A 27013-nucleotide genomic window follows, 5' to 3' on the forward strand; every position below is an offset into this window, starting at 1 on the left:
AACAGGCCCTCCTAGTCTGTTTCCATCTTTCTTATAAGGCCCCTTTTGGTACTGAAAGGCTGCAACAAGGTTTCACCAGAGCCTTCTCTTCTCCAGGCTGAACGATCCTAACTCTCTCTGCCTTTCTTTCAGGATGGAACACAGGACAGGTGGTCCATCCCTCTGATAGTTTTTGTGGGACCCACTCCAAGAGGACCGTGTCTTTTCTGTGCTGGGAACTCCAAGCCTGGATGCAGTACTCATGTGATGTTTACTTTAAAAATATTTAGGATGTCCAGCATCTTGATATTGACTACATGGAACGTCGCCTGGACTTCACTTATGACAAAGTGAATTATGCAGGTCTGCCAGAGTACCTCCAACAGCTGAAGAACGAAGGAATGCACAACGTTGTGATTCTGGTAAATTAACAATGTTGCTAATTATTTCTCCATTTCTGAGGACTATTTGCTGCATAGTGTTCATAGCAGTATCTAGGTGCTAATTCATGCATACTACTGTAGCAGATTTTTCATTTTTGTTGTTTGTTGAGAAGAGCTGAAGAACACATACTTCATATTTAAATATGTTCTATCTATCAGATATCGGTGTACCAGCACCACTACTATACTGTAATATTAATTCTCTTTCACCTTTTTTCCACTCACTTACAAGAAATTTTGCCTCTATTTAGGGCTGAGTTGAGATAGGATTGCTTTAATGCTAGTCTTTTCCTGAAAAAAAGCAGATTAATTTAATACGCACACAAACCCCAGTAGAATAGTGGAAAAAATCTACAAATACCTCATAATCACTCTGGAAAGCTAGTAACTGCAGTTCACATTGCCTTTTAGTCTGCATTAATGTAAGAGAAGTTTGTTTGCATGAAAATTGATGGAAAATACATGTTGAACCTGTAAACAAAATTATCATATGACCCAATGAATGAATTTGGGCAGAAGTGAAAATCAGAGATTTCCATCCTCCCTCATCACTTTTTCCAACAAAGGTTGCTGCTTCTCTTTAGCAAGTTCCCATATGTGTCCTTGTACTGAAATTACATTTTCCCACAGTAGCTAAGTGAGTGCCAATGATGTCAAGGAAATTGGCTGCCAGAAATTAAACAACAGTGCTTTATAGACACATAAGACCTGGCCCAGCACAGGCTAGAGAAGTCCCACCACCTGGGAAGGAACAGGGTGGGAAGGCTCAGGAGTGCTGAGACCTGGAGTAGTGCACACAGGTGTGAAATGTCACCACAGAGAAGGGAGGTGCAATTTGTTCTCCATGACCAGTAAGGACATGATAAGAAGTACTTTAAACTGCAGCAGAAGAGATTGAAAGTGGGCACTAGGTTAAAGCTGCCTGTCTGCAAGGCGAGCTGACCAGGAGCCATCTGCCCAGGGCCAGGGGTCCCTCCGTGATTGGGTGTTGCAAACAAACACATTTTCCCTCAGATTTTTCTGCTAGGCTAAACAAACTGAAGTATTGCTTTTTCTCTTTTTACCATGTGAGGTCTTCAGATCTCACTGCAGAAGCCCTTCCTCACATGTGTCCTAGTTTGAATGCATTTGCATGTGTAGCAGATAACTGGATTTTTCAGCACTCCAGCCAATGCTCCCACAGTATTTGGAGAATGGCAGAAATATTTCTTTCATTCTGCTAAAAATATCTTGTACGACAAAGCCCTGCATCACATTTACCTATGTTATACTGGTTGCTTGTACTTGTAAGGAGACCAATTAATCCAGCTGAATCAAGAATGGACAGGCCTCTCGTATTTGGGCCCTAAGGTGATCCAGTTCTTTTAAAATAAGGGCCATATTCCTCATCTTGTCACAGGGGTCCTGTCAAAGGCTTGTGGGAAGAGAGACTGAATAACAGAGTACTAAATCGTAGAACAATTGCTCTTTCACTGGTGGTGGTGTATCAGGTGCTTACTGGAATCAAGATAACTGAAAGTTATTGCAGTTTCTGTATCTAAAAATTCTATTATTATGTCAAAATGATAGGTTAAGTCAGAACAGCTTCCCTGTACTTACTTTTCCCTCCACAATTTGTTTTAAAGTTTAGCTTATGACTGAGGATGGACTAGTCACCACCATGGATATCCATATTAGGATTTTCTTTTTAAAATATAGTGACAAGGTTTGCTGTTGGTTAGTCCACTGTGATGGAGTTTTCGGGTAGTTTTCTTAAAAATACCTGTTCCACACTTATTACTGGCCTAATCTTCCCTTTGTAATACTATAATTACATTCGCTTCTAGAAATCTCAGAAAATGCCCACAGCCCAGTGATCAATTACATACAGATAATGGAAATAGCAGCCAACACAGGGAGCACTGTTTGCTAGCAATTTGTCCTCAAAGATACATTCCAGTGAAGGTCCCAGTTCTTCTGCAGCTGTAAATCATGAGAAGCTCCAGGGTGCAGCAGTGAAAACAGTTTCCATCAGTGGAAGTCCAAGGTGCAGAGTTTAAATAGTAACAGGTTACTAATCACTCTGATGGAGAGCAACTTCAAGTCAAAAATAATCCAAAATTAAATGAATACATCATTGTGAATAATGAACCAAGCAGTAGATGAGAACATTTGCTGTCAGGACTGAATGGTCTTTCCAAATAGTAGGTAGTTTGGGCTCCCTGTATACTCAATACTGCTCTAAAAACTATCTGATTTCTTAGAGCTGGTAACATCAAATACTTCTTGCCTGTTTATGAGTTTACCACAAGAAAGTTTGCAGGACACAAATATATTGGCAAATACCATGAGTTTGGGGTAGCTTTTCCAGTGCATACTCTGGTTCTTCAGTAAATGCATAGTAGTCACTTCTTTCTTTCAGTTCAGATGCCTCCAGCTGTTGTTTTGCACTCGCTGCTAGGTAAGAATCTACAGACAAGAAGTCAGAGTTTAGTGGGTGAACTATGTTATCTTCTTACTTGTGAGTTAAACTTCAGCAAGATTTTTAAAGCCTTTCAGTTTCTCAGATGGTGTATCCTACAGCAGTGCAAGGAACTGTTGCCAGATGAATCTAAATCCAGCTGCAGGCAAGTACAAGGAATATAACAACAATTCTTAATTCATATAACAAGCTAATGGAATCCAGACAGGAGGCCCTTTTTTTCCTCCTTCCACTAACCTGTAACTAAGGACTGTCTTCTGTTCTTTAGATAGCCTTGTGAAAAAGAAAAAAGATGATCTTGTTCATCCTTCATTTTTTAAAAGCTAATGGGAAATATAGGTTGCTTTGGTAGTGAAATTTTCTATTTTCACTTTTTTATAGTTGCTAATATGTCTATCAAACTGTGACTGTTAGCATTCTTTAGTGATGTCAAGTATTCCTAGAAGCTGAGTCTGGAGCTAGAATAGTAAGGAGGTTTTCATTACCAAGTGACATCAAAGTCATTCTAACTGCGACCAAAGCAAGAGCAATCCAATTTGATACCAAAAAAGAACAATTTTCTATTTAGAATCCATTTGGGTATTGACAATAATGGTGAGATCCCCAAGTGCAGTGGTTGCCTCCCTCAAGATGACTTCAGGAAAAGTGCTGTGATTGCAATCACTGAGTGTCATGCAAAACTTCTAGTAAATGGATTTGAGGGAGAGAGATTCAGACCTTCTCATCTCAGACTGCTAGACAGTCTCTGCTCGGTCACGGGCAAAGTGCAGATCCTGAGAACCACCAGAATTAACACTGGTAACCTGCCTGAAGACAGGACGCTGCATTTGGTTGCGCCACCACTGCTGAGATGGCTGGTGCCTGGTCATCATGAAGTCCTGACCCCACACTTGCATCCAATATTGAGAGCCCTCAGTGCCTATTGTCACCTTGACAGTATCATGGCCCCATTTTACTGGTGTCTCTAAATGCAGTCCTTCAGCACTTCTCCTTCCTGATCTCTTCCAGAGGCCACCTTCATTTAAGGGAAATTTTGTCTAAGAGTGTCAGTACTTGATCATTGTTATTGCACTGAATAACGTGCATGTTTCAGCTGAGTCAGAACTAATATATTCTTTAAAAACAAAGAAAGAAGTTCTAATAGTAACAATGACTACAAAGTAAAATTATAAACATCATTACTGAAGAGAAAATTTAATGGAAGACCTTGTATACCTTCCATTACATCACACTGAAAATTGACACATCTAGGAATGACACGAGTGACAAATTACTTAAAAGTCAATAGCAACATATTCATGATTTAAAACAACACTTGATAGCTTTAACATTTTAAATTCCAGCTCTACGAGCTCTAGAGGCTAGAATTTCCAGAAATTAGTTTTTCTAGATGTGCATCAAAATCTGTTTGGGGCTGTAGGTGGAAGTGCATTGGTCTTGATAGGTGCTGGTTGCCCCAGTTAGGGATAATCAGCACCTCCTCTCCAAGAGCTGCCGAAAAGATGAATTATGGAAGATTCAATAGACATGAACTTCTTCCCCCACAAACAACCCCGGAATGCACGAGAGGGTTTTGTTCTCTTTAGGACAATACTAAGCCTGCATAATACATTAGGTTTATGCAATGGAATAACCTTTCAGCTGAACAAAACCAGGAGTTTGGATTAGGAGTACCTAATTAAGCTGACTTTTCCAGCCTTCAAGTCCCTTGAGAGACATCTTTTCCACAATTATAAGATAATTACTGCAGAAGGACTGTTTTCCCTTTTTCAAAACCGAACTATTGAACAAGTTAAAAATGTAATGGACACTTATACCCTTTATGGAGGTGACACTGGAGCTAGACAGTTGAAGCTGAACAGAATTTTGCACTTAAGGTAGGGATTTAGTGGTGGTGGGTGGTATTTTTGAGGCATGGAAGAATATACTTTCCTCACTAGGGCTACAGTGAGGGCTGTCTATCAGAGGGCCTGCAAGTCAAACAGGCAATTAATTTAGGTATTAAAATGAGCTCTAAAACATACCTTTAAAGAAAATTACCATTTAGGATCAGGTATTTTTTGTTCTTAAGGACTTTATTACTTAGACTTCTACCACATTTTAATTAAAGTTTACTTAAATTATTGCACAAGCTATAAATGAACGGCAGAATTGTTTCTGTGGTGTTTCTGTCCACTGCCCTCCATAACTGGAAGTTTTTTGCCTTAAGCAGAACTAGAGGGAATAATATTTTCTAAGAGAAAACTAAAGAATTCCCTTGTTCTAAAATGGCTGCAGTCTTTCTCTGTTCTGAATAACACAAAGCAGATAGATAGTTGCTTCCAATTAGGGACATACTGGAAAGCACACTTACCTCCTTTTAGTCCCAGCTGGCTGCTGAATGGAGTTGAATAGTATCTCCTAATTCACTGACATCTCAAAATATTCCTAACTTTCTTTCTTACCGGCATGGTGGGCCACTATCTTCCCAACCAAGTAGATTAGGCTTAGTTTTGATGAACTTGGTGCTTACCGATAACCATCCCAGGATAGAAAAGCTGGTGGTGTTAATGCCACTGGCAGTAATGGGAGATGATGACTACCTCAAGCAGTGAAAGGGGCAGCAAGTATGAGCTATGGGGTATAAAATGCTCTGGTCTTCGTGTCTTGGGAGAACAGAGATATATGACCCTCTAGATGTGCATGAGTTGGACTACTCTGCACCAGACTGGCATAAACCACCCTTCTCTGACATTGAATCTGAAAGGATGGTTAGTGAAGTCATGTTGAGGTTGGATGTGTCACAACTTCAAGCTCCTTGAGAAGTACTAGTTATTCCAGCATTGAACTGCTGATGCTGAAGCAGCTGGAATGAGGATTACCTTGGAGAAAACCCAGAGGTTCCCAGTTTTGGTTGTGCCCAGCATGGCACCCCACTCTGCCAAGCATAGACTCTGGAAGAGGGGAGAGTGTGATCTAGTGTCTCTTTAAAATCATTTGAATATAGAATGTCTCAAAAAAAAAAAAGTGATGTTATTTAATAATTTCATGTCACTTTTGCTGTGTACAAAAAGTACCCACAACTTATCTTTAATGACTTTCCAGAATTATTACATGCTCTCAACTGTCAGTAAATTTTAATGCGGCTTTCTCCCAAGATTATTGCAATCTGCATTAAGAATATGATCAATTTTTTTTTGTAAAATTCACAAATAGAAAAGTAATTATTACCTTTGGAATTTCAATAATGGAAGTGTAATCACTGTTTTCAGGACCCTTTCATAACTAAGGACGAAGAACCAGGCACTTACAGACCTTATGATCTCGGACAGGAAATGGGAGTCTGGGTGAACAACTCCGATGGCGTAACTCCTGCTATTGGGAAGGTCAGTTTATTAAATTTTCTTCACTTTGAAGTGACAAAGCAGCTATGCAACAGTAATGTGAAGGTAACCAGTTGTTATATCTGTGAACTCTAGGCCTGGCCTCCAGGAGACTCAGTGTTTCCTGACTACACCAACCCCAGGACAGTTGAGTGGTGGACCCAGATGTGCCTGGAGTTTAAGGATGTCCTTGACTACGATGGGATCTGGATTGTATGTCTCATTACATTTGCACTGCCTTCTTTTAGAAAAAGAAAATGAACCTTTTGACACGTATCTGTCTTTATTTATTGAAGGATATGAATGAACCATCCAATTTCTTAAGAGGCCAGTATCCTGGATGTGCAGCCAATGATATCAATAACCCTCCTTACATTCCTAGTAAGTAAAGTTTCCTCAACTTTTTTTTGCAATAATGGATAGGCAATTTTTTTGGAAAAAAAGTCATCCTTGAATTTTCCATCTTTCCATGCCTGTTCTGTGCATTGAGTTACATATTTGTTCAGGACTCTGTTGGTCCAGCTTTGGTGGAGTATCAAATATAAGCCACTTTCCTCTGTCAATGGGGCTGCCTTGTAACAAGACTAGAAAAACTGCCTTCCCTGCCATTCTCTGAGCAAAGAGTCTGCATCAGAGAAAGGGCAAGATACCTTTACTCTGTAACTCAGATGCAGATTTATGGAAGGAGCAACCCTTCTGCCTTACCATCACTGCTGCTAGTTTCAGGGCCGGGCAATCTCTGCCATTTCCACAACCTATCACAAGGAAAAAGGAATCTCCCTGATGCCTTAAGTCAATATCTTGTCTTTCTCTTAGGAAACAATTTGTCATTGCCTTTCTAGAGACGGGCTATAAATAAGTTTAAAATGCACGAGCCGATGGGAGACTGATAGGAATGGGAACACCTCTTCCAGCAGCCAAGTTAATGACATGCTCATTCTCCCCCAGGAAGACATGAGCATTTAAAATCAGTGCCAATGGTCCTGGCAATTAACCCAGCCAACATTTCCCCAGGAAGGCCCTGCTGCCCAAGCAATGAGTTATTGACAATGAAGTGTTGAAAATATCCCCTTTTCCCCTTCAGGCTGTTTTACTGTCATGTGGATTTCTCATATTATTTATTAAATCTCAGTTCTTTTCACTCTGAATAAAAGAAAAACAGAAACATAGCAGAAGTATGACAACCTATTATAAAAAGATTGTAAGTGATTGCAACCAGAAGCAGAGCTTTTAATTGGATGAGGCCTTGAGGAAACTAGTGGAAAGTGTCCCTGTCTGTGGCAGGGGAAGAGGGGGGTTGGAACAGGATGATCTTCAAGGTCCCTTCTAACCCAAACCATTCTATGATTCTATGATAATTATGATTTTGGTGTTCGCTCTCTCTGTGGGGAAACCACTGAGTGTAACTGTTGTATACTTGGGTCTTGCCATTAACCGAAGCCCAGGAGCTGAAGAGACATTTCAACCCATGACTTAAGTTACTTTGATTTCTGTCAGTATTCAGAGCTGTAAAAAAACATGTGAGGCTTTGGGGAAGATGGCCAAAATAGCATGAGGGAAGAACCCATAAAGAGGCTTCTGGGCCATGAAGCTGAGCTTTGAAACAACTAGCAATGAAGTTTTTGAGCCATTATAGAGGAGCCAGGCTTAAACACCTAGATATCTACATGACATGTAATGGCAACACGCGATACTGAAGACAGTTGTGTTTTGAGCTCAGTTTCTCTCTCTGACTTGTTCCTTCTCATGCAAGGATGCACCCACTTCTGCTTGTGATCATGGTGTTAGTCTCCCTTCTGCAGACAGGTGGCATTTTTTTCCAAGGTGTATGAGATCTGTTTTCAACCAGTGTTTAAGGGTTTTCTTTTATATTCCACTTTATGCCAACTTTGCATGCCTTTGCCTGTCCAAACCAAGGTGTAGCTGTGTGGTGGGACCTAAGCTACTTAGTCCAACAAGACATTAGGAACTTCCTGGGGTTGGAAGGGTTTTGAGGGCTTGCTGTTGTCTTAGTTGACTGAATCTGTGTAACTCCCAGTCTCGATGCCTCAGGCTTTTCATCAATGTAGCCTTCACCCTGCTTAATTAAATTATAAACACCATTATACATAACCGTGGTTTGAACTTATAAAAACAGATGTCCTTCAAACCTATTTTCTATAAACCACTTTATATTGAAGATTAATATGCAATTGTAATCTGTATTACTGAAGCAGAATGCAAAGTATTCAGAAAAAGAATGAAGCATGAAAATGCGCCTCATGTGACAGCATTTTCTTTAGTATTCCAACTTTAATTTTTTGGAGCTAATAATTAAGTGCCACTGGGACACTAAAATGTGACTTTCCCCAAGACCTTACTATCTTCTTCAAAATCATATCAGTCAAAAGTTACTTGGAAATTGCCCATAAATTAAGTTATTTCTGAGGCAGATCATCCACACTAGAGTCTTTGTCTCTAAAGATCCAAACACAAGGATTCCAGCAGTGGTAGCGCAGCAGAGCCAAGAGGCTAATGGACTTTCAGGTACAGAGAAATGCGCTTTGTGGTAATGAGCTGCAAACATACAGTGAAGTGCATTTCAGCTGTCAGGTTGCTTGCATAAGGAGAAATATTTACAGTAGTACATGCTACTAATTAAGCATGCAAAAGAAAAATATCTGAGAATCTACCCTCTTTCTGGTTTTTTTGGAGAGGATTTTAATTTTCACGTATTCAACTCCATCTCTGAAAATAAATACATTGTATTAACCAAACATCTGACCTGCCCAATTTCTGCTGAACTTCAAATGACATTTTCATGGAGGTTACCTGCAGAGCATGAGAATCACATTTTCCACATCAAATGGGCTTTGCCAGCATCCCCTTAATATGGGATCAAAGACCAGGCATCATCTGTGCAGTCAATTTGTGCCTCATATTGCTTCCACTTGGCTCAGCTAAACAGGTGCTGTGCAAGCGCTGTCAGGTCTACCCCTATTACTGAAGGCAAAAGCTGCCACTGCCTCCACTGTCTGTGACCTGCTGATGGAAAGACTTACTGGACAGTCCACCCACATGGGGTTATACCCATTGTAACGTGTCCTTGCTCTCTCCTGTGCAGTGTTTTGGGCCAGAACAGATGGCACCGTGGGCTGCTGCACCTCATGCCTTTTCCTCCCCTGCACACCTCTGACACTCCTCACTCTTCGTTCGCAATGCTGTGTGGGACTGTGCCGTTAGTCCTCCTGTCTTTTAGCCTTAGATGCCTCAGAGGAAGACAGGGGCCAGGCTGGAGCTTAGGTGTGAACTTTGCCATGATGGAGCAGAATTGTGCTGCCTACCTAGATCTGCAGCTGAGTGATACACAGACCAAGGTCTTGTGATTTCACACAACTGTACGAGTTCCCTGGCGTGCGAATTTCAGGGTTTGTTTTTCTTTTCCTTGCAGCATCTTTGATGTTAAGTAAAATGTATCACTGTGTAGAAATATACGTAGGTATAGTCTTAATTCATCAGTGCAGACGTTTTCTTTCTGGCTATTACTTACTGGATACATGATATCTGTACGGAAGTTTTGAATTACTGGACATAAAATCTGATATTTGTTAGCAGTGTTTACATGGTCCTCTCGCCCTTCTGAGGACATGTGCCTGTCTGCAAGCAGGTATTCCTGACTGCATGCTGATGTCTGATCAGTGCAGGTTTAGCACCTCTTCCTCTTCCCTAATCCTTTGGTGTTTTCATTCTGAAATTAGTAGAAACATGAAGACATTTTAATTGTGATGCATATAATTTTACAATGTTTTATACCCCTCTCAGGCATTTCTGATCGTTCCCTGGCGCAAAAGACGTTGTGTCCTGACTCCAGGACTTACCTTGGAGAGCACTATAATACGCACTCTCTCTTCGGCTGGTCACAGACAAAGCCAACTTTCCAGTAAGTTTTCTAAGTATTTCTAAGCAGATTTCAAGTGATTGAAATACAGGTCAAAAGCTGCTGATGTTACCTCGGAAATTTTTAATAATATCTAATAAGAAACAGCCCCCTGCTTAATTTTTCTGTTCGTCATTAGTAAGAAGTTTCAAAAAAAAAGAGAATGTTGGAAGAAGAAACAAAATGTGTTCCAATTTTACTTTTCTTAGCTAGAATAAAGATCCACTTGTAGGAGCTAACTCTTCAGCAGCTGCTTTTGTATAACTAGAGCAAGATGTTCCTATCCTCTGTTAGAAGCTGTTTGTGTGCAGCTGCTGCAGAAGCAGCCTTGTGTGATGCTACTGGAATTTTTCCATCCTTTCATTACAGTAGCCTAAGCAGAGGAGTTTCTGTCATTACCAGTGAAGGATCTGAAATGTGCAGCTCCTCCAGCTGCTTCTGGAGCTCCCAGAAGTGGTGGTTTGCGTTTTGGCTTGGGGCTCATTTGCTTCAGGAGGACAGAACTGCATTGCAGCACAGTTGCTGTCGGCTACTGTAAAACTCATTTTGCAGCTGGGAAGCACTCAGGCTGCTGCTGTAAAGCTGGAGTGACAGCGGAAAGCTAGCTGTTGGATTAAATCAAATGAGCACATCATGCCTTTTCCAGCAGAGACTGAGCTAAAACACGGATAAGTTTAGTATTGCAATGTAAGTGCCAAAGCAGGGGCCCTTGCATTGGCTTATTTCAGTATTTAGTGCTCATTTTCAGCATTTTTATTGTGATAGCATCCAGAGGACAGGGCTAAGTGAGCCTGCTTATGCTGTATTTTATATGTCAAGCCTGGGGGAAGGAAAGCACTGGGTAAAAGCTGGAAGCAGTTTTCCAGCTCTTATGGGCCTGTCTGAAGAGCAGCCCAGCTCTCAAGAGAAGGAGCAGAAAGCCCTGAAATCCTAGACCTCGCTGGCCACCCAGCCCAGCTAGGACATGTGCATTAGCATGGTTTGGGGTCCTCTATGCCCCAGTCTCAGCAAAGTTCCTCCCATTCCTGGTGTCTACACTGGGATCTGCCCCCTGTACACTGGGGTCCCACAGAACACCAAACTGCATGCAGTCTTGGTAACACTGTTCAAATGGAGGGTTTGGATTTGCCCACTTCCTTGAGCCAATTGTTTCAGTTTTATTCAGGCTCTGTACCAGCAAAGCTAACTGCCTGAGGAGTTTAGCAGGAAAAGACCCATGTGTGGGCACATCTGCTCTGGCCCTTCTGGTCTGCATGGTGTCCTGGTCATGCTAACCTGGACCAATGCCGCTGGGACAGACCCTGCTGCATGGCTCCTTGCAGCCTTCCCAAAGCTGTGAACATTTCCCTGTTTCGGCAGCACTTGCACCCTGGGCTCCTTCTAAAAGAAACACATCTTAAATTCAGCCAAATGTAGAGAGTTCTTCAAGGCTGGAGGAGAGCACCAAAAGCATAACCAGAGGCAGGATTCACTGCAGAGCTGGGAAAGAATTCAGTGAAGAATTTTTCATACATATTCATCTGGCTTTCTCAAACACATCTCTTTTCAAGGCTGTTGTATACCCTTTCTGCATTTGTTCTTCACAAATAATATACTAAATTAAATTACTGACGGGAATATTTAGCAAACTGGCATCAGTTGCAGGATATTGGCTGAAAGTGAATGACAAGTTCATAACCGTATAAAAACAATTCTAAGAATTATTCTAACGCAGCCAGAGAATAGGAAATGTGTCATCTGACCCATGTCAAATGGCTTGGATTTGGATACACGAACTAGCAGCAATCAACTTGTGCATAGCTTAACACCAAGAGTTATTTGCACATGATCTTCCGTAAATAATTTCAGTCAACAAATACATTTGACAACATTAGGACCTGTTCAGCAATGACTCACAATAGACTGAAATTTATTCAATAAATTTCACGTTGCAAATTGTTTATGCAGCTCTGGGTCATAGATGAATTGATCCACTGTTGCCTTCATAGAATCATAGAATAACCAGGTTGGAAGAGACCCACCGGATCATCGAGTCCAACCATTCCTATCAAACACTAAACCATGCCCCTTAGCACCTTGTCCACCCGTCCCTTAAACACCTCCAGGGAAGGTGACTCAACCACCTCCCTGGGCAGCCTGTTCCACTGCCCAATGACCCTTTCTATGAAAAATTTTTTCCTAATGTCCAGCCTAAATCTCCCCTGGCGGAGCTTGAGGCCATTCCCTCTTGTCCTGTCCCCTGTCACTTGGGAGAAGAGGCCAGCACCCTCCTCTCTACAACCTCCTTTCAGGTAGTTATAGCGAGCAATGAGGTCTCCCCTCAGCCTCCTCTTCTCCAGGCTAAACAACCCCAGCTCTCTCAGCCATTCCTCATAAGGCCTGTTCTCCAGCCCCTTCACCAGCTTCATTGCTCTTCTCTGGACTCACTCCAGAGCCTCAACATCCTTCTTGTGGTGAGGGGCCCAGAACTGAACACAGGATTCGAGGAGCGGTCTCACCAGTGCCGAGTACAGAGGGAGAATAACCTCCCTGGACCTGCTGGTCACGCCGTTTCTGATCCAAGCCAAGATGCCATTGGCCTTCTTGGCCACCTGGGCACACTGCTGGCTCATGTTCAGTCGCTGTCAACCAACACCCCCAGGTCCCTCTCCTCCAGGCAGCTTTCTAGACAGACTTCTCCTAGTCTGTAGCACTGCATAGGGTTGTTGTGCCCCAAGTGCAGGACCCGGCATTTGGCCTTGTTAAACCTCATGCCATTGGACTCTGCCCAGCGGTCCAGCCTGTCCAGATCCCTTTGCAGAGCTTCTCTACCCTCCAGCAGATCCACACTTCCACCCAGCTTAGTGTCGTCTGCGAACTTGCTAAGGGTGCACTCAATGCCTTCATCCAGGTCATTGATAAAGACATTGAACAGGGCTGGACCCAGCACCGAGCCCTGGGGAACCCCACTTGTCACTGGCCTCCAGCTGGATTTCACACCATTTCCCACCACTCTCTGGGCCCGGCCATCCAACCAGTTTTCCACCCAGGAGAGTGTGCGCCTGTCCAGGCCAGAGGCTGACAGTTTCTCAAGCAGAATGCTGTGAGAAACTGTGTCAAAGGCTTTACTGAAGTCCAGGAAGATACATCCACAGCCTTTCCCTCATCCAGCAGCCAAGTCACTTTGTCATAGAAGGCGATCAGGTTAGTTTGGCAAGAACTGCCTTTTGTGAACCCGTATTGACTGTGCCTGATCACCCGGTTCTCTTGCATGTGCTTCATGATAGCACTCAAGATCACCTGCTCCATGACTTTTCCTGGCACTGAGGTCAGACTGACAGGCCTGTAGTTTCCTGGGTCCTCCCTGCGACCCTTCTTGTAGATGGGCACAACATCAGCCAGCCTCTAGTCCAGTGGAACTTCCCCAGTCTTCCAGGATGGTTGGAAGATGATGGAAAGGGGTTTGGCCAGCACATCCGCCAGCTCCTTCAATACCCTTGGATGAATCCCGTCCGGCCCCATAGCCTTGTGGGTGTCTAGTCGGGCTAGCAAGGCTCTGACCACCTCCTCTTGGATCATGGGAGCCTCATTTTGCTCCTCTAGCTCCTGGGTTTGTACACAGAGGGAACAACTTTCTTTACAATTAAAGACTGAGGCAAAGAAGGCATTAAGCACCTCAGCCTTTTCCTCATCCCCTGTCACTGTTGTTCCTTCTGCGTCCAATAGGGACTGTATGGTCTCCCTAGTCCTCCTTTTATTATTTATATATTTATAGAAAGATTTTTTGTTATCTTTCACAGACTCTGCCAATCTGATTTCTAGTTGAGCCTTAGCCCTTCTGATTTTTTCTCTACACAATCTCACTTCCCTCCTGTATTCCACCCAAGAGGCCTGTCCCTTCTTCCAGAGCCCATAAATGTTTCTCTTCTTCTTGATATCACTCAAGATCTCTCTGTTCAACCAAGCTGTTTTTTTCCCCTGCCGGCTTCTTTTCCGGAACATGGGGATGGCTTTCTCCTGAGCTGCTAGGACCACCCTTTTGAAGAGCTCCCAGCCCTCATGGGCTCCCTTGCCCTTAAGTACTGTCTCCCATGAGACTTTGCCAACCAGCCTTCTGAAGAGTTCAAAGTCTGCCCTCTGGAAATTTAATGCTACTGGCACTTGCAAATGGAACCACTTCTTTTGCACAATAAGAGGAGAGGACTCATACTCAAGACATCTCTGAAATGGCTCCAAAATGCCATTTATACAAGGCACATGGAGTCTTGTGCACTTATTGGGCCCAGCAGTGCACCTACAACCCAGAAGTAGCATGTCCCACAGGGTTCCTGCTGTATACGGCCCATACGGTTTACATGTTCAGGCTTATGTGAGAGCTGTTGGGCTTTTTGCTTTGGAAAGAAGAGTTAAAGCATTTTAAAGGCTCTGTGCCATTACAGAACCAATATCAAACACTGCCCATTAGAAATATGGGTGAAAAGAGCTCTTGTTCAAATCTCATTAAGGAAAGGGAAAAGGAGGTGGATAGTGAAAAACATGATTAATGTTTCATGCTAGAATTTCCAGCAAATCTAAGTAGTGTTGCCCAAATTGTATTAAAGCAGAGCCGAATTTCAGTTCCTGTAATACCTAATATTGCAATATGTAATTACCTACAGAGCTTATCCTGTGTTGAGGAATTGTGTAACAGATTTGTTAATAAGGCACATTACACTTCCTTGATTTTCCAGTGAGGCAGCAAAATTATTTTCAAAAGGCAAGGAAAAATTTATTACATCACTAATTCTGCAATGAAACCTCATATATCAAAGAATGACAGCAAACTAGAGGAAGTACTATAAGGATGGGGTGACATTTTGAATGATTACATTTTTACTTTCTCTGTTGATTATTTCTGTTTTAAGACATTCAGATATTGTTTTGATATCACATGTGGGGTTTTGTTAGGTTTTTGTTTTTTTTTTTTTTTTTTTTTTTACTTTCAGGGTATGTATGAAGTAAAAACTTCATTTGCCAATACAAATCTCTAAAGAAATCCCATACTGAAAAAAACCCCATATTATAATGGCTTTTAGGAACATGAAGGACATGATATTGAATGTAGTAATACTGAAAGGAAATTATGTTTCAGTTTTTCAATTTGAGACACTGTTGAGAATAAATTAAACACAGTTATTTTTTAGGAAGTCTAAAAATACCTGAAACAAATTATTTTGATTATCAGGTAGATTTCAGTTTCAAATTGTTGCCACTGCATAAAACTTTCCATTATTTGCAGTTTTGGAGACACGTTTTCACATGACTTGGGACCACAGTAATTGTTTCACAAATAACAACCCTTCAGATAAAATTGTGCCTGAAAGCTCAGGTTGAGCTTGATCATATAACTCATTTGGTTACCATTCTTGTTTTTAATGATCTCATTGTTTTCTTCACAGTGTTGTCCAGCAGGCAACTGGAAAGCGAGCATTTGTCTTGAGCCGGTCTACATTTGTCGGCAGTGGGAAATACGGGGGTCATTGGCTGGGTGACAACTTCTCTCAGTGGAAGGACATGCACCACTCAATCATAGGAATCTTGGAATTCAACCTCTTTGGCATCCCCTATGTAAGTCTGGTGCCCTTCAGGCAATTCCTGGCTCATACACAATATCACTTTAAATTAACTCAAACGTTTTCTAAAACAAGCTGCTTAAGACGGCCAGCAATAAAGGCCTCCACAGCCTAAGGAACTGCAGATTAAAAAAAGCTAAATGTCATCAATCTTGGCTGGCTGAAGAGAAACAAAAATAGCACTGCTAGATTCAGATTAAATCACTGCATGCCATCCAAAACTGCTCTCTTTATATTATGTATTCTATCATTGAGGTCCCTCCATATATTTCTGGTTTTATAATATGGGCTGGAGAATTTGTAGAATTATTGAAATGAGGTCAGATCTTCCACAGTGATGTTAGTGCTCTAGGAGCCAGTGCAATCTCAGTCCCAGAAAAATTAATATCATTATGGAGCATTCTTATCAAGTCATCATAAATAGGTATCTATTTCAAAAAAATTTTTATTAACAAGCTTCTGTAGTTTCTCATTTCCAGACCTCAGTCACAAACCCTTACCCAATGATTTTATTTTTCCTTTAGATTGGTGCTGATATCTGTGGGTTTAACTACAACACTACATACGAACTCTGCTTGCGCTGGATGCAGCTTGGTTCTTTCTATCCATTTTCCAGAAACCACAATGCAGAGGGAAATATCGTAAGTAAATGTAGTTACATAAAGCCATAGACTGTAATTACAGTAACCATGATGGCAATCTGTATTATTTTCTCAGAAATTAACCTGCCATTCTCAGGTAAACTGAAGTGGTGGGTGAAAAGGAGTGCTACAATGAGAGCAGGAATTACACGGTGAAGTGTAAATTTTTTCTGTCTGTAATGTAAAGATGACATTGAAATGCTGAAAAATACAGAATATCTAACAGCTGAAAGCCATGCAGAAATGTGTACTGCATAATTTGAATGACAAAAAAATGATCTTCCTAAGCTCTTGGTAAGATTCATCCCCTCCACCTTTTACTACTGAAGCCCAGGTTTTATTTAAGAGCCACTGAGTGTCAGCACATTTCCCTACTCCCTTGTTTAATTAAATTTTTATTTCACTACTTCTGTAATTATAATAGATATTTCAGGCAGGGGAGAGATGGCATTATACACCATCTTTGCTGTTTAAAAACAAGTTTCAGACAAATGCCACAGTTAGAAACTCCAGACAAACATTTGAGAACTCCAAGGAGAGCCAGCAATAGTGACAGCATTATCTGCCAAGAAGCAACTAAAAAAAGCCAACCAACCCATGAGAAAGATGAAAAGGTGCAGTCTCAGCCCAGATCCATGCCCTGGCTTCAACTTATTGTAATGTCCTTTCAAGACTTGTCTCAGATGGAAAGAAGTATCAGGTTGTTTCTAACTATGAAGAGTTTGAAGGTCTTGCAGCCTTTGTAACTACACTGTGTTTATTTGCAACCATGATGAAATGGTTCTCCTACTTCATTAAATGTCTTTTTTTTTCCCTCTGTAAAGTGATCTGTGCAATGCCTAGAGCTAAGGTTATTAGCAAACCTTCAGTTTCCTTTGAATTTGCGTCATCAAAGTGTTGTAACATTTGCACCCTCAAAAAGACTTCTGTCTCTGCATTGAAGTATGATGGACGTTCAGCAACTGAGCCAATGCAGGAATATTAAGCTATGGTGTTGTCATTAAGGGGGTCAGGAATGACTCTGTAGATCCCTGAGACATACTGAAGTATTTTTCTCTAAGAGAACAAATGTCTGTGAGGCTTTAACTGCTGCTGTTGATAAATATTTTCTGTTTATTTATCTACTAAAATCAGAGATAACATCTATATATGTTTGCTTGGCCTTTTGGGCATGTAAACCAGTCTGACCTGGGTAAGCACATGTTACATATGTAATTAATCAAGCAGGAAAAGAGCAATGGGTCTACATGACTGGAGCTGCAACTCAGTGTTGAATGAATGACAGAAGTAACAGAAGATACATTTGGTTTTATTTATTACTTAAATTCATTTAAAACAATGTGTTCCCTGAAAGAAATGAACAAGGCATTTTGGGTGATTCAACATCACCAAAGAAATCTGACTCTTTTTTGTGAACCTAAGTGATACTTGTATGGTGTCAGAACACTGGTAAAAATTTAGCACAATTTTTGACATAATAAATGGATGCTTCAGAGCTCAGAGACAGCAGGAAATATTATCAGTGACTAATTCTGATGTAAACATAATAATGGAGAAGTTTAACTTAAATATTGAGTTTAATATTTAGTTAGTGTTAAAATAAAATCTTAAATATCCGTTTTGCCTAATCCATTGGGGATTTCAAATGACTTAATTAATACTTTTCTTGTCTGAAAAGCACAGATAATATAAAAGCTTTGTTACTTCTGTTCCTTTTATGTTTCATTATGCTTGGAATTTTAATGAGAAAATTGAGTATTATGGGAAAATTTTGTGAAGGAGGATGGGAGGTGTGTGACTTGTTAACTGACTCAGTTTAGTGCTGAAGAAGGTTCAGACAGGAGGCGTTAAAGATGTATAACAAGTCTTTCCCATATCAGCAATACCCTAGGTTGGCTGTGTGCTCCACATCCCGTTGCAGGGGAGACATAAGATTGTCTTGAAGTATATTAGAAGTAGCCATCAGGTGTAGATAGATAGCTTAAACCTTCCCTCGTGATGGTGCGACACAGCATGTGTCCCCTCCCTCCCAGGAGAGCATCGCTGACAGTGAGGGGGCAAGGAGCGCTGCTGAAGCATGGGTGTCCCCTCAGCCAGGACATCCAATAATGGTGGGCACAGGAAGAGAAATCAAGTTTCTTTGTATGGATGAAACATTTTCCCCACTGAACACAGTGACTTCAGTCACTCTTGTTGGCTTCAGCAGGGCCTTGAATTTGCTCACTTTTAAATAAAGTAAGATTTAAAGATTTACCCTTGTCACCTTGGCCAACATAAATATGCCTTTGCCTTTATTTTTCAGATTCAGTCTTCCCTTTTTCTTGTGTTTCACCTTCTCTGTCCCAGAAGGCTTCCAGCTCTAGGATAAATTAATTCCCAGAAACTGGGTGTCTGTCCCTGGGCACAGACATGAAATCTCAGCTCCTCTCTCATCACAAGGTTAGGAGTGGTTGCAAATGACTCCAATATATCACCATATTCAGTTTCTCTGAACTCACTGGAATTTTTCAAGTTGAAAAATGTTATACAAATATTAGTTTGATGAGAGTAGAGGTGGTTCTTTAACATCTTCTCGGAAATCAATGCTTTTCCTTTAAGCATTCACTGTCATCAGATTGTCAGCCACAGCTTTGCTTAGGTCACAGATGTGTTCTCTGTTGAATTAGCAGTCCATGCTTATAAAGCTCAGTAAAAACCAAAGTTTTTCCTTAATAGGAACAAGACCCAGCAGTATTTGGAGAAGAATTTGCCAAGATATCTCGAGCTACGCTTCAGATCAGATACTCACTGCTGCCATACTTGTACACCCTGTTTTTTGAGTCTCATGTTTACGGAAACACGGTGGTGCGATCACTGATGCATGAGTGAGTTTGGATACTCTCTTTTTCAGTCATATTTTACTCACAAAAGTAGTTGAGCTTTTCTGCATAAAGTAGTTGACATGTGTCTGATAATAGTAGCAGCAAGATTACTATGTGCTCTCTCTTAAAGAATAGTTTCAAAATGAAATCTGATCAAATTATATGCAAGAAAAATAACTCTTTATATACGCAATGGATTTTCATTAAAATATAATCTGTATTTGTTTCCAGTGAGAAAAAAAAGCCCCAAGTAAGGAAAATGCTGAAAATGTCTTTTCTTAGGCAAATACCAGTACTTTTTCATTTTAAAATCAAGAATCACATACTTATATTTTCTGTATTTGAATTAGATCTATGGAATCTATATTCTGGACCAGAATGCCAACAAGGCCTCATATAGAGAAGGCTCCATTTTCCAATCATCAACAACATTTGCATTTTCCAATTTAGCACCTGCATCTGCATGTTATGTATGAAACCTACATCTGTGTCCACAAATTACATAGAGAAAACAGAGATAGAGCTGTTTGAATGTAGAAGCAGGTGCAAAACCAGGATCAATAAATACAGACTGAAAAAAAACCTCGGAAAACAGGACCTCAGATTTTTGGAACAAATCTTTTTTTTCCTGTTTGGAAGAATCAGTAATCAAAGTGAGGTTTCATTTCCCTCTCAGTATCTTTTAATTATCATTGTACCTGCTTTTGCTATATTTTATACTTCAGAATGCGTTACGCAAAGTCTTGAGCAAAAGAAGTGCAAATAATACATATGAAAGGCTACTGCCCAATGCTTTTACACTATTTAGTCTCACTGGTGCAGGCTACATCCTGGACTGTTTAACTTTATTTTTCCCTTTAGGTTAAAAACATTTTGGTTAAAGGGTAAGGCTTTTTTTTTTGCGAATTAAGCTGAGATTACACTGAAGTGCAGTTCATTTGATTATGGAAAGGAAATGCACAAACCCTGTTTTACCTACTCAGCAAAATGGCTAACTGGTACATTTTAAAAGCAGCATCCTTCCCCTTACTACTCTGCTACCTTATTTAACTGGGTTACATTTAGAAGAAGTTTCATAAGTACTCATGTCTTACAAAGCACTAGATGGTATTTCAAGTATTTTAGCTGTGTTTTCACTTAATGAGATTTGTGTTAATATTGGAAATGACTGAGTTTATCTGAATTAATATTAGTTAATCTCTGCTAATACAGAATTACTTTAATGGTGTTAAAGCTGCCTTTCTGGCCATTCCAAGTAAACTTTACTTGTACTCTATTTGGGGCTCATCTACATTAGCAGATGTCCCCGTTTGCTTTGTTTTGAATTGTAGCGCAGTCTCAGATGTACCAGCAAATACTTCTGTCAGGTGAAACTGAGTCAAAAGCTGCACTCCAGCCATTGATGGGAATTTAGTCAGTGATACCAGACTGGGATTACAAAAACATAAAACCTCTAAAATGCACATAGGGGAGTGTAGGCTTCAGGAGATCAGCACAAACTGTTTTGGTCACATCCTAGTGGGCACATCACTTTCTAATTTGCTATAGCTAGATCCGAACATGACTTTAAGTATTTCTTGCTTTTGTGATTAAATCTGGATACTATTGTTACATAATGAGTATTTCCTACTGTTTCTAATTAATGTTGTTGAAATGGGTCTGCTCAAGTGGAGAAGGTGGCCCAGATGCTAACAGGAGGAGAAATGTGGGTTTTTAGAGAAAGAGAGAAATGAAACAGAATGTTTGATGTACAGATGATGGAATTTTACATCAAACCTTTCCCTTACTTGTAACAAATGCAAAGGAGAGCTAAAAAACAGTCAGCACTAGTGTTTTTTCAGGTGGAGCTGTTTTGAGTTCACAAGCTTGACTGTGAAAACAAGTCTCTCTGGGCAGGAGGTCTCCAAGCAATAGCTATTTCATGTGGCTATTTCATGTTTTCCATTTCATTTCAAATATTTAGGTGCTCATTTCAAATAACAAAGAAGAATAACATCCCAGCAGATTCTTATAAGTGTTTTAGGTGCCTCTGAGGCTTTCACACAGTGAAACAGAGGTGCCAGTAGCTCAGTTGTCCAAAAAGACCTGGAGGCGGTAATCCATTAGTGGAAGAGAAAGCTCTTCTTAATGGCTAAACAGGGAAAAATAAGAGAGGCCAGCATCTAAGCATAGGAAACACGCAGATGGAATTGAGCATCTTTCATAGATCATAGGTATAGCATAATGGCTTATATTTTCAAAAGGGGGAAAAGTTCATTTGTTTGCTGAATTTGTGCTCGTGGTTTCTATAATTGCAAGAGAAAATAATGCTGAGTTAGAAGATGAGACCCTTGTGTCCATGTGCAAATAAGTTCAACTTCTCTTTTATCATAAGTTCTTGTCCAGTTTTTTCTCCTGCAATCTTCCACAACAAAGCATATTGAATCAGTATTATGATTTTATTAAGGGGAAAATAAAAATACACGGAAGCTGCTGAGGTGACAAGAAAAACTAATGGTTTATATTTCAAAATTTTAAGACAATGTAATTCATGAAAGCCCACACCTTGCTTCCCCACTTTAAATATTTACGTATCATTATGGCAAAATGCAATAATAACCAAGACTGAGCTCCAAAAGGGCTACTGTTTTTGACAGAAAAAGAAACTCTGAATAAATTGAAATTTCAGGCAGAGCCTGAGCCATACCTTCAAGAACATTTTTTCCTGAGTCCAATGTACTACCCTAAACTTGCAATATTTTAGAAATTCAAACACCAATAGATTTCTTTTTATTGCCAAGGTATTCTTGCTCATTTTGGGTAATTTCTGTAAGTCTGGGCTGGGTGCAGTGTGTGCCTATGCTCTGAGCAGGGTACCAGAGCAGGACATCAACACTGAGCCTCTCTACTCCAGCCAGCATACAACAGACACTTCTCTTTAGACAGGGGCAGCTGCAAAGTCAGTTAATCAGAACACATGATCAGGACACAAAATAATTTCAGTGTATTGAATAAAATGGACTGAATTCCGTAAGTTTTTGCCCATTCAAGAAAGGCAGCTAAAAAGCACCATATGTATGAATATTGCTTTGTGTTTGTCCTGCAAAAGATTTCTACTGCAAACCTGTGAAAGGTGAAGGAAGCCAAATCCAAGGATTTTCATAAATGCTTTAGATCCTAGAGCACAGTGCTATTCCTTTGTGTTCCTTCTTCTAGTCCTGGCCCCTATGCTGCTCTTTGGCTCCCTTGATGAGGTCTTATCCCACTGGACGGTAACTTAGTTATTTTCCCATCACTGTTTTTCTGAAAATATATCAACTCCAGCATTTTGTGAGGGTTCTGGTCTAGTCCACAATGGTAGGTTCTACTGTAATTTCTGAATCTCTGTCCAACTTCTTGCATTCCTTCAGACAGGAAAAATGTTTGGCAGTGTTGAAGAATGTCTTGAGGATGTAGATTTCTTGTCACAGTAAGTAATACCAAAATATTCTGCAAGTTCTACAGAAATGTGAATTAACATTGCATATCTCGCTTTTAACATTAGATTTACCTCCGATCAGCAGACTCATGGAATAGATACTGCCTTCCTTTGGGGACCTGCTTTTATGATTGCTCCTGTTCTTCAAGAGGCAAGTACTGTAACTAAAAAATGCCATTATACTGGAATAAAAGAAATGAGCTGTGCTTAGGGCATTCAATGACATTCAGGGCATGTTTGCTCATATCCACCTATTTCTTCCCTCTGCTGTCAAAGCTTGGAGAATGCATTTCTGAGCAGCACAGACAGTACAGAGCTGCTCAGTGCTTGAAGTGGGAGGATGAAAGTGAGGGCATGGCATTTCCCTGCTACTGCAAGTGCCAAATGGATGTAAACAGGCTGGATGCTTCTCCTCGTGTGGTCCTGTTATTGTGCTCACAGCTCCCTCCAAGGACACATGCAGAGCAGTAATTGTCGAGCTAGGAAGAAACACACAGGTATTAAAGCAAAGTGGTTTCCATATTACCACCTTCCCACAGTGTTTTGGAACTGCAGCATCTCAAGGGCTTTGCTAGGATTTTCCCAGCATCACAGGCAAACACACTCATTACAGAAACGGTAATGACAATGTTAGCCTCTAATGTGACAGGTTTTAAAAAGCAGCATTTCCCCATGGCTGTGCTGGGCACAGCGCTGTGGTCAGGGCTGTCACTGCTCATCTGAAGCACGTGCAGGTTTCTTTCCTTGCCCCACCAATGACTACTGACAGCACCAGAAAGATTTCTCTGATCAGAGCTAAATATTTGCACGTGATGTTTCCTAGAGCTGTTGACCATCAGCATGCTGCCAGAATACCTGATACATTTTCTAGACATCGCTGACAATCAAACATGTAAACAGGACACTACCAGTCACCTTTTTCTAACCTTATGCCTCTGAATTTAAAATTAAAATCGTCTTCCTGTATCTAAAACCATTCTGACTCCACTGAGGTGCTTCATTCATCAGTCCTTCATCTTCAGGCTCTCCCAGGTTTCTAATAGCTGATGACTAACAAGGAGATTTTACAGGGTCTCAGACCAGCAAGATGATGAAAGATATGAGAGAAACCTTCCCATGAAGACAGTGACAAGCCAGGTGGCTTCCTGTGAAGAAGTGAATGAAAGGGAACATTATAAAGATATATAAAATGATATGGGGTCTAGATTAGAAGTTCCTAATGCTCTTTGGAGGGCTGCAACATGAAAGGAAGGCAAGTGCCTGTGGCCTGATGGAGGAAGCAGAGTTCTGAAAGTGACACATTGCTGGGTCTTGCAGTGGGAGGGAGGTGGCAACTAGGCATCATCCCATCTAGCAGGGTACAGGGCAGAGGTGAGCTGTGAGACCCTCCCCGTGGCAGTGCAAGCCAGCAGAAACTGCATCATGCTACAGCATGACACCTGCTTGTCTAGAGAAGATGAGTCAGGAATAGCTTTTCCTTTGGGTGTGGACAACTTTCCCTTTGCTCCTTGAGTCCAAAGGTGTGAACAAGCAAGACATCCATTAAAATTAAAACAAGGAACTGCTTTACGCACTGGCTTGTCATTTAGGGAGTCATGAAGGCAAGGCTCATCATGATTCTGATGGTGGTTATGAACTTCTCTGCAGACCAGAATATCCAGGGTTATCATAATACTGCAAAGAAAATATAGAGAGAGCGGTATCTTGATTTTATCAGGTTTTCTTTTCAAGTTTTCAAGGTGGGTTACAGATTAAACCTACCTTTCTTTAGATTACAACTAAACAGACAGAACAAACTACCCCAGGCCTCCTAACTGCAGCACTAGGGCACTTTGCCTGAAACACCTCACACTGCCCATGGTGGATGACAGGCCACGGGACAAGACAAATTTCCAGTTTAGCAATTCTTGTACTCTAGTGTGAGATTTCCATACTGTAATAAATTATTCATTTCTTATTTCAAATGGTAACTTTGCCTTAACTCTCCTCCATCTTTCCTTTTCATGCTCCACCTGCTCCCTGGGGCAAACATTGGGGGGAAAACCATAATTTTGCAAAGGGGCAGACACCTATGTGGAGAATCAAAATTAATCTATTTGTGAGAACAAGCAACTCACAGTGAAAAAAATAGTATGTTTTGGTCCCAGCTTTTACTGGAGCTGTGAATGCAGAGCACCTTTAGTGTGATTTCATCCCCACAGTAATAAGATAAAAGACATGCTGCAAAATGAGGTACAGCAACTGTGCAATTAGCAGCACATTATTTATTACTATTTATCTGCAACTTTAAATAGTTGCCCAGAAGACAAATATCTGTGTAGTCTCCTTGCTCTCTGCCTGTTTCTGCAACAAGAATGGTGCAAGAGGTGCTGAGCAGTGGTGTCCCTGACTCTGTCATCAGAGGTGAAGTCGTCTTGCAAAGGCTGGTCAGATGTTAGTGGAGTGTACCCCGGCCAGTTTCATTTGCAAGACATAGAGCTATGTACTAGACTGAAATAATCATATAATATTGACTCATCCCATGGAATGGCAGTAAAAACCCCCAGATAGGATAGGCTTGTTTGTTTGTTCAGCATTATGCATTAGCCAGCACTAGTCCACTGCTATAATAACTCACCCAATAATTTCCAAGATTTGATGTTATTAGAATATTCAGCATACATCTCTCCATGCGCAAATATAATAAAGATAATGTAATATCAGAAATATAAAAAGAAAAAAACCTTTAATCATTTTATGACAATTACAGGGAGCAAGATCTGTGGATGTATACTTTCCTGAAGCACCATGGTTTGACTACTATACCGTATGTATTCTTAAGATTCAGTTTCTTACATTTTTTTTACAGAAGTTGAAATGGTACAATTCCAGCAAAATAACTTTTAGCAATGTTCAGCAGTACTTTTACCTCAACATCTGTGTTTAAGAAAACTAGAGAACATGAAGTCTATACCAGGCTAGCTGGGAGAGTAAATTACACAGCTTTCAGTAGCATTTTATTTTCCATTTCTGGTTTGTAAAGATCTAAGACACAAAGAACTGAATTTTCAAGAGCAGCCTAAAAATTCATTAAACTGTCAAGATTTCTTTCTTCTGCCCCCCTCCCTTTATTGTACATTTTAATTGTTAAACTGTTACACTTCCCTGCATAGAAACAGAGGTGGAAACTGGAGTTGTACAGGTGAGAACATGCTGCAAAGCATTTTGTGCATGCAGTTTTGCACATGCACTGCTTTTGACAGAAGGCATATTTAGAGAGCAGGGTGAGGCTCACCTCCGAAATATTCTTCCAAGAGATGAAGAGCAATCTGCTCTGTGGAAAATAACAGCCTCTTCTGGTTTCTGGGACTACAAGTTTTGACCTTTCAAACACTGTCATCCCCAGTACTGCATTTACAAAAGTGCTTAGTTTCAACCTAACTATGTTCTGCTGCAATCTGCAGGATAAAACCAGCATTGACTTCAGCAGGAGTAGTTAGTTTGATGCTAAGAGCTTTCAGAAATGTGAGCCCAGCAGCATCAGGCTGTAGTTAACTACCCTGAGTGATGCTGGCAGTGGAGCAGGCAGGACGCAAATGCTCTTAGAGGAAATTCAGGTTAATTTTTAAAGAAGTTTGGTCATTTTCAGCATCTGGCTGGTGTCTTCAGACGGATGTTCAACCAACCCTTATCTTTTTCTCTTTTCATAAGGCCATGGCACTGCAGGGTTGAGCAGTTCATTCAGCTCTTCTTGTTGTGGATCCTTCTGATCCCTACTTGCTGGGCTGGGTGTGGGGATGGCAGTGCTGGGGTATCTTGTCCCTCCTACAGGGCACACCTCCAGCATTTGACACATACTTGCCATAGACATGGTGCTTATCCAAAAGCAAGGCCAGGTATTTACTGTGAGTTAGAATTCCATTTACAGAGGACAAGAGCAAAACCTTCCTGTTATCTGCTCTCTACACAAGCCTTGCCTACACCTGGTTTTGAGGCATTAAACCAGAAAGGAATGCTGAAGAGAGCTTAGTTGTCTACACATATACAGATTTCACTCTTTGAATGCTGTAATTACTTTTAGAAAGGGGGAAAGCTTGTTCTTAAAAGAGAAGAAAATCTACGGCTTACATTCCCAAATAATTTTGAATCACTTACCTTAAACTGAAATCTGACAGGCTCCGTATGCATAAAAAGAAGAAGCAAAAGTTTCTTTTGCTTTTTGCTCAGTGTCTTGATGAGCGGTTTTTTTTCACCGCATACAGATTAATGGTACTTTTTTAAAAGATTAATTGCTCTCTGTCATTCATGATGCTTCCATCTCAT

The 27013-nt window shown here is 40.8% G+C and overlaps 1 protein-coding gene across 1 annotated transcript in view; it reads left to right on the forward strand.

Annotated features, from left to right (window-relative positions):
* LOC138716883 (sucrase-isomaltase, intestinal-like) overlaps positions 1-27013 on the forward strand; it is a 60294-nt gene that overhangs the window by 25090 nt on the left and 8191 nt on the right. Inside the window, exons 9-18 of the mRNA XM_069850056.1 lie at positions 270-401; positions 6135-6248; positions 6342-6458; positions 6542-6626; positions 10047-10164; positions 15579-15747; positions 16277-16393; positions 19109-19257; positions 22778-22866; positions 25465-25517. Of these exons, the coding sequence (XP_069706157.1) occupies positions 270-401; positions 6135-6248; positions 6342-6458; positions 6542-6626; positions 10047-10164; positions 15579-15747; positions 16277-16393; positions 19109-19257; positions 22778-22866; positions 25465-25517 (1143 nt within the window). The remainder of the gene's footprint in view (positions 1-269; positions 402-6134; positions 6249-6341; positions 6459-6541; positions 6627-10046; positions 10165-15578; positions 15748-16276; positions 16394-19108; positions 19258-22777; positions 22867-25464; positions 25518-27013) is intronic.

The sequence above is a fragment of the Phaenicophaeus curvirostris genome, chromosome 1, assembly GCF_032191515.1.
Source record: "Phaenicophaeus curvirostris isolate KB17595 chromosome 1, BPBGC_Pcur_1.0, whole genome shotgun sequence".
Taxonomy (NCBI): domain Eukaryota; kingdom Metazoa; phylum Chordata; class Aves; order Cuculiformes; family Cuculidae; genus Phaenicophaeus; species Phaenicophaeus curvirostris.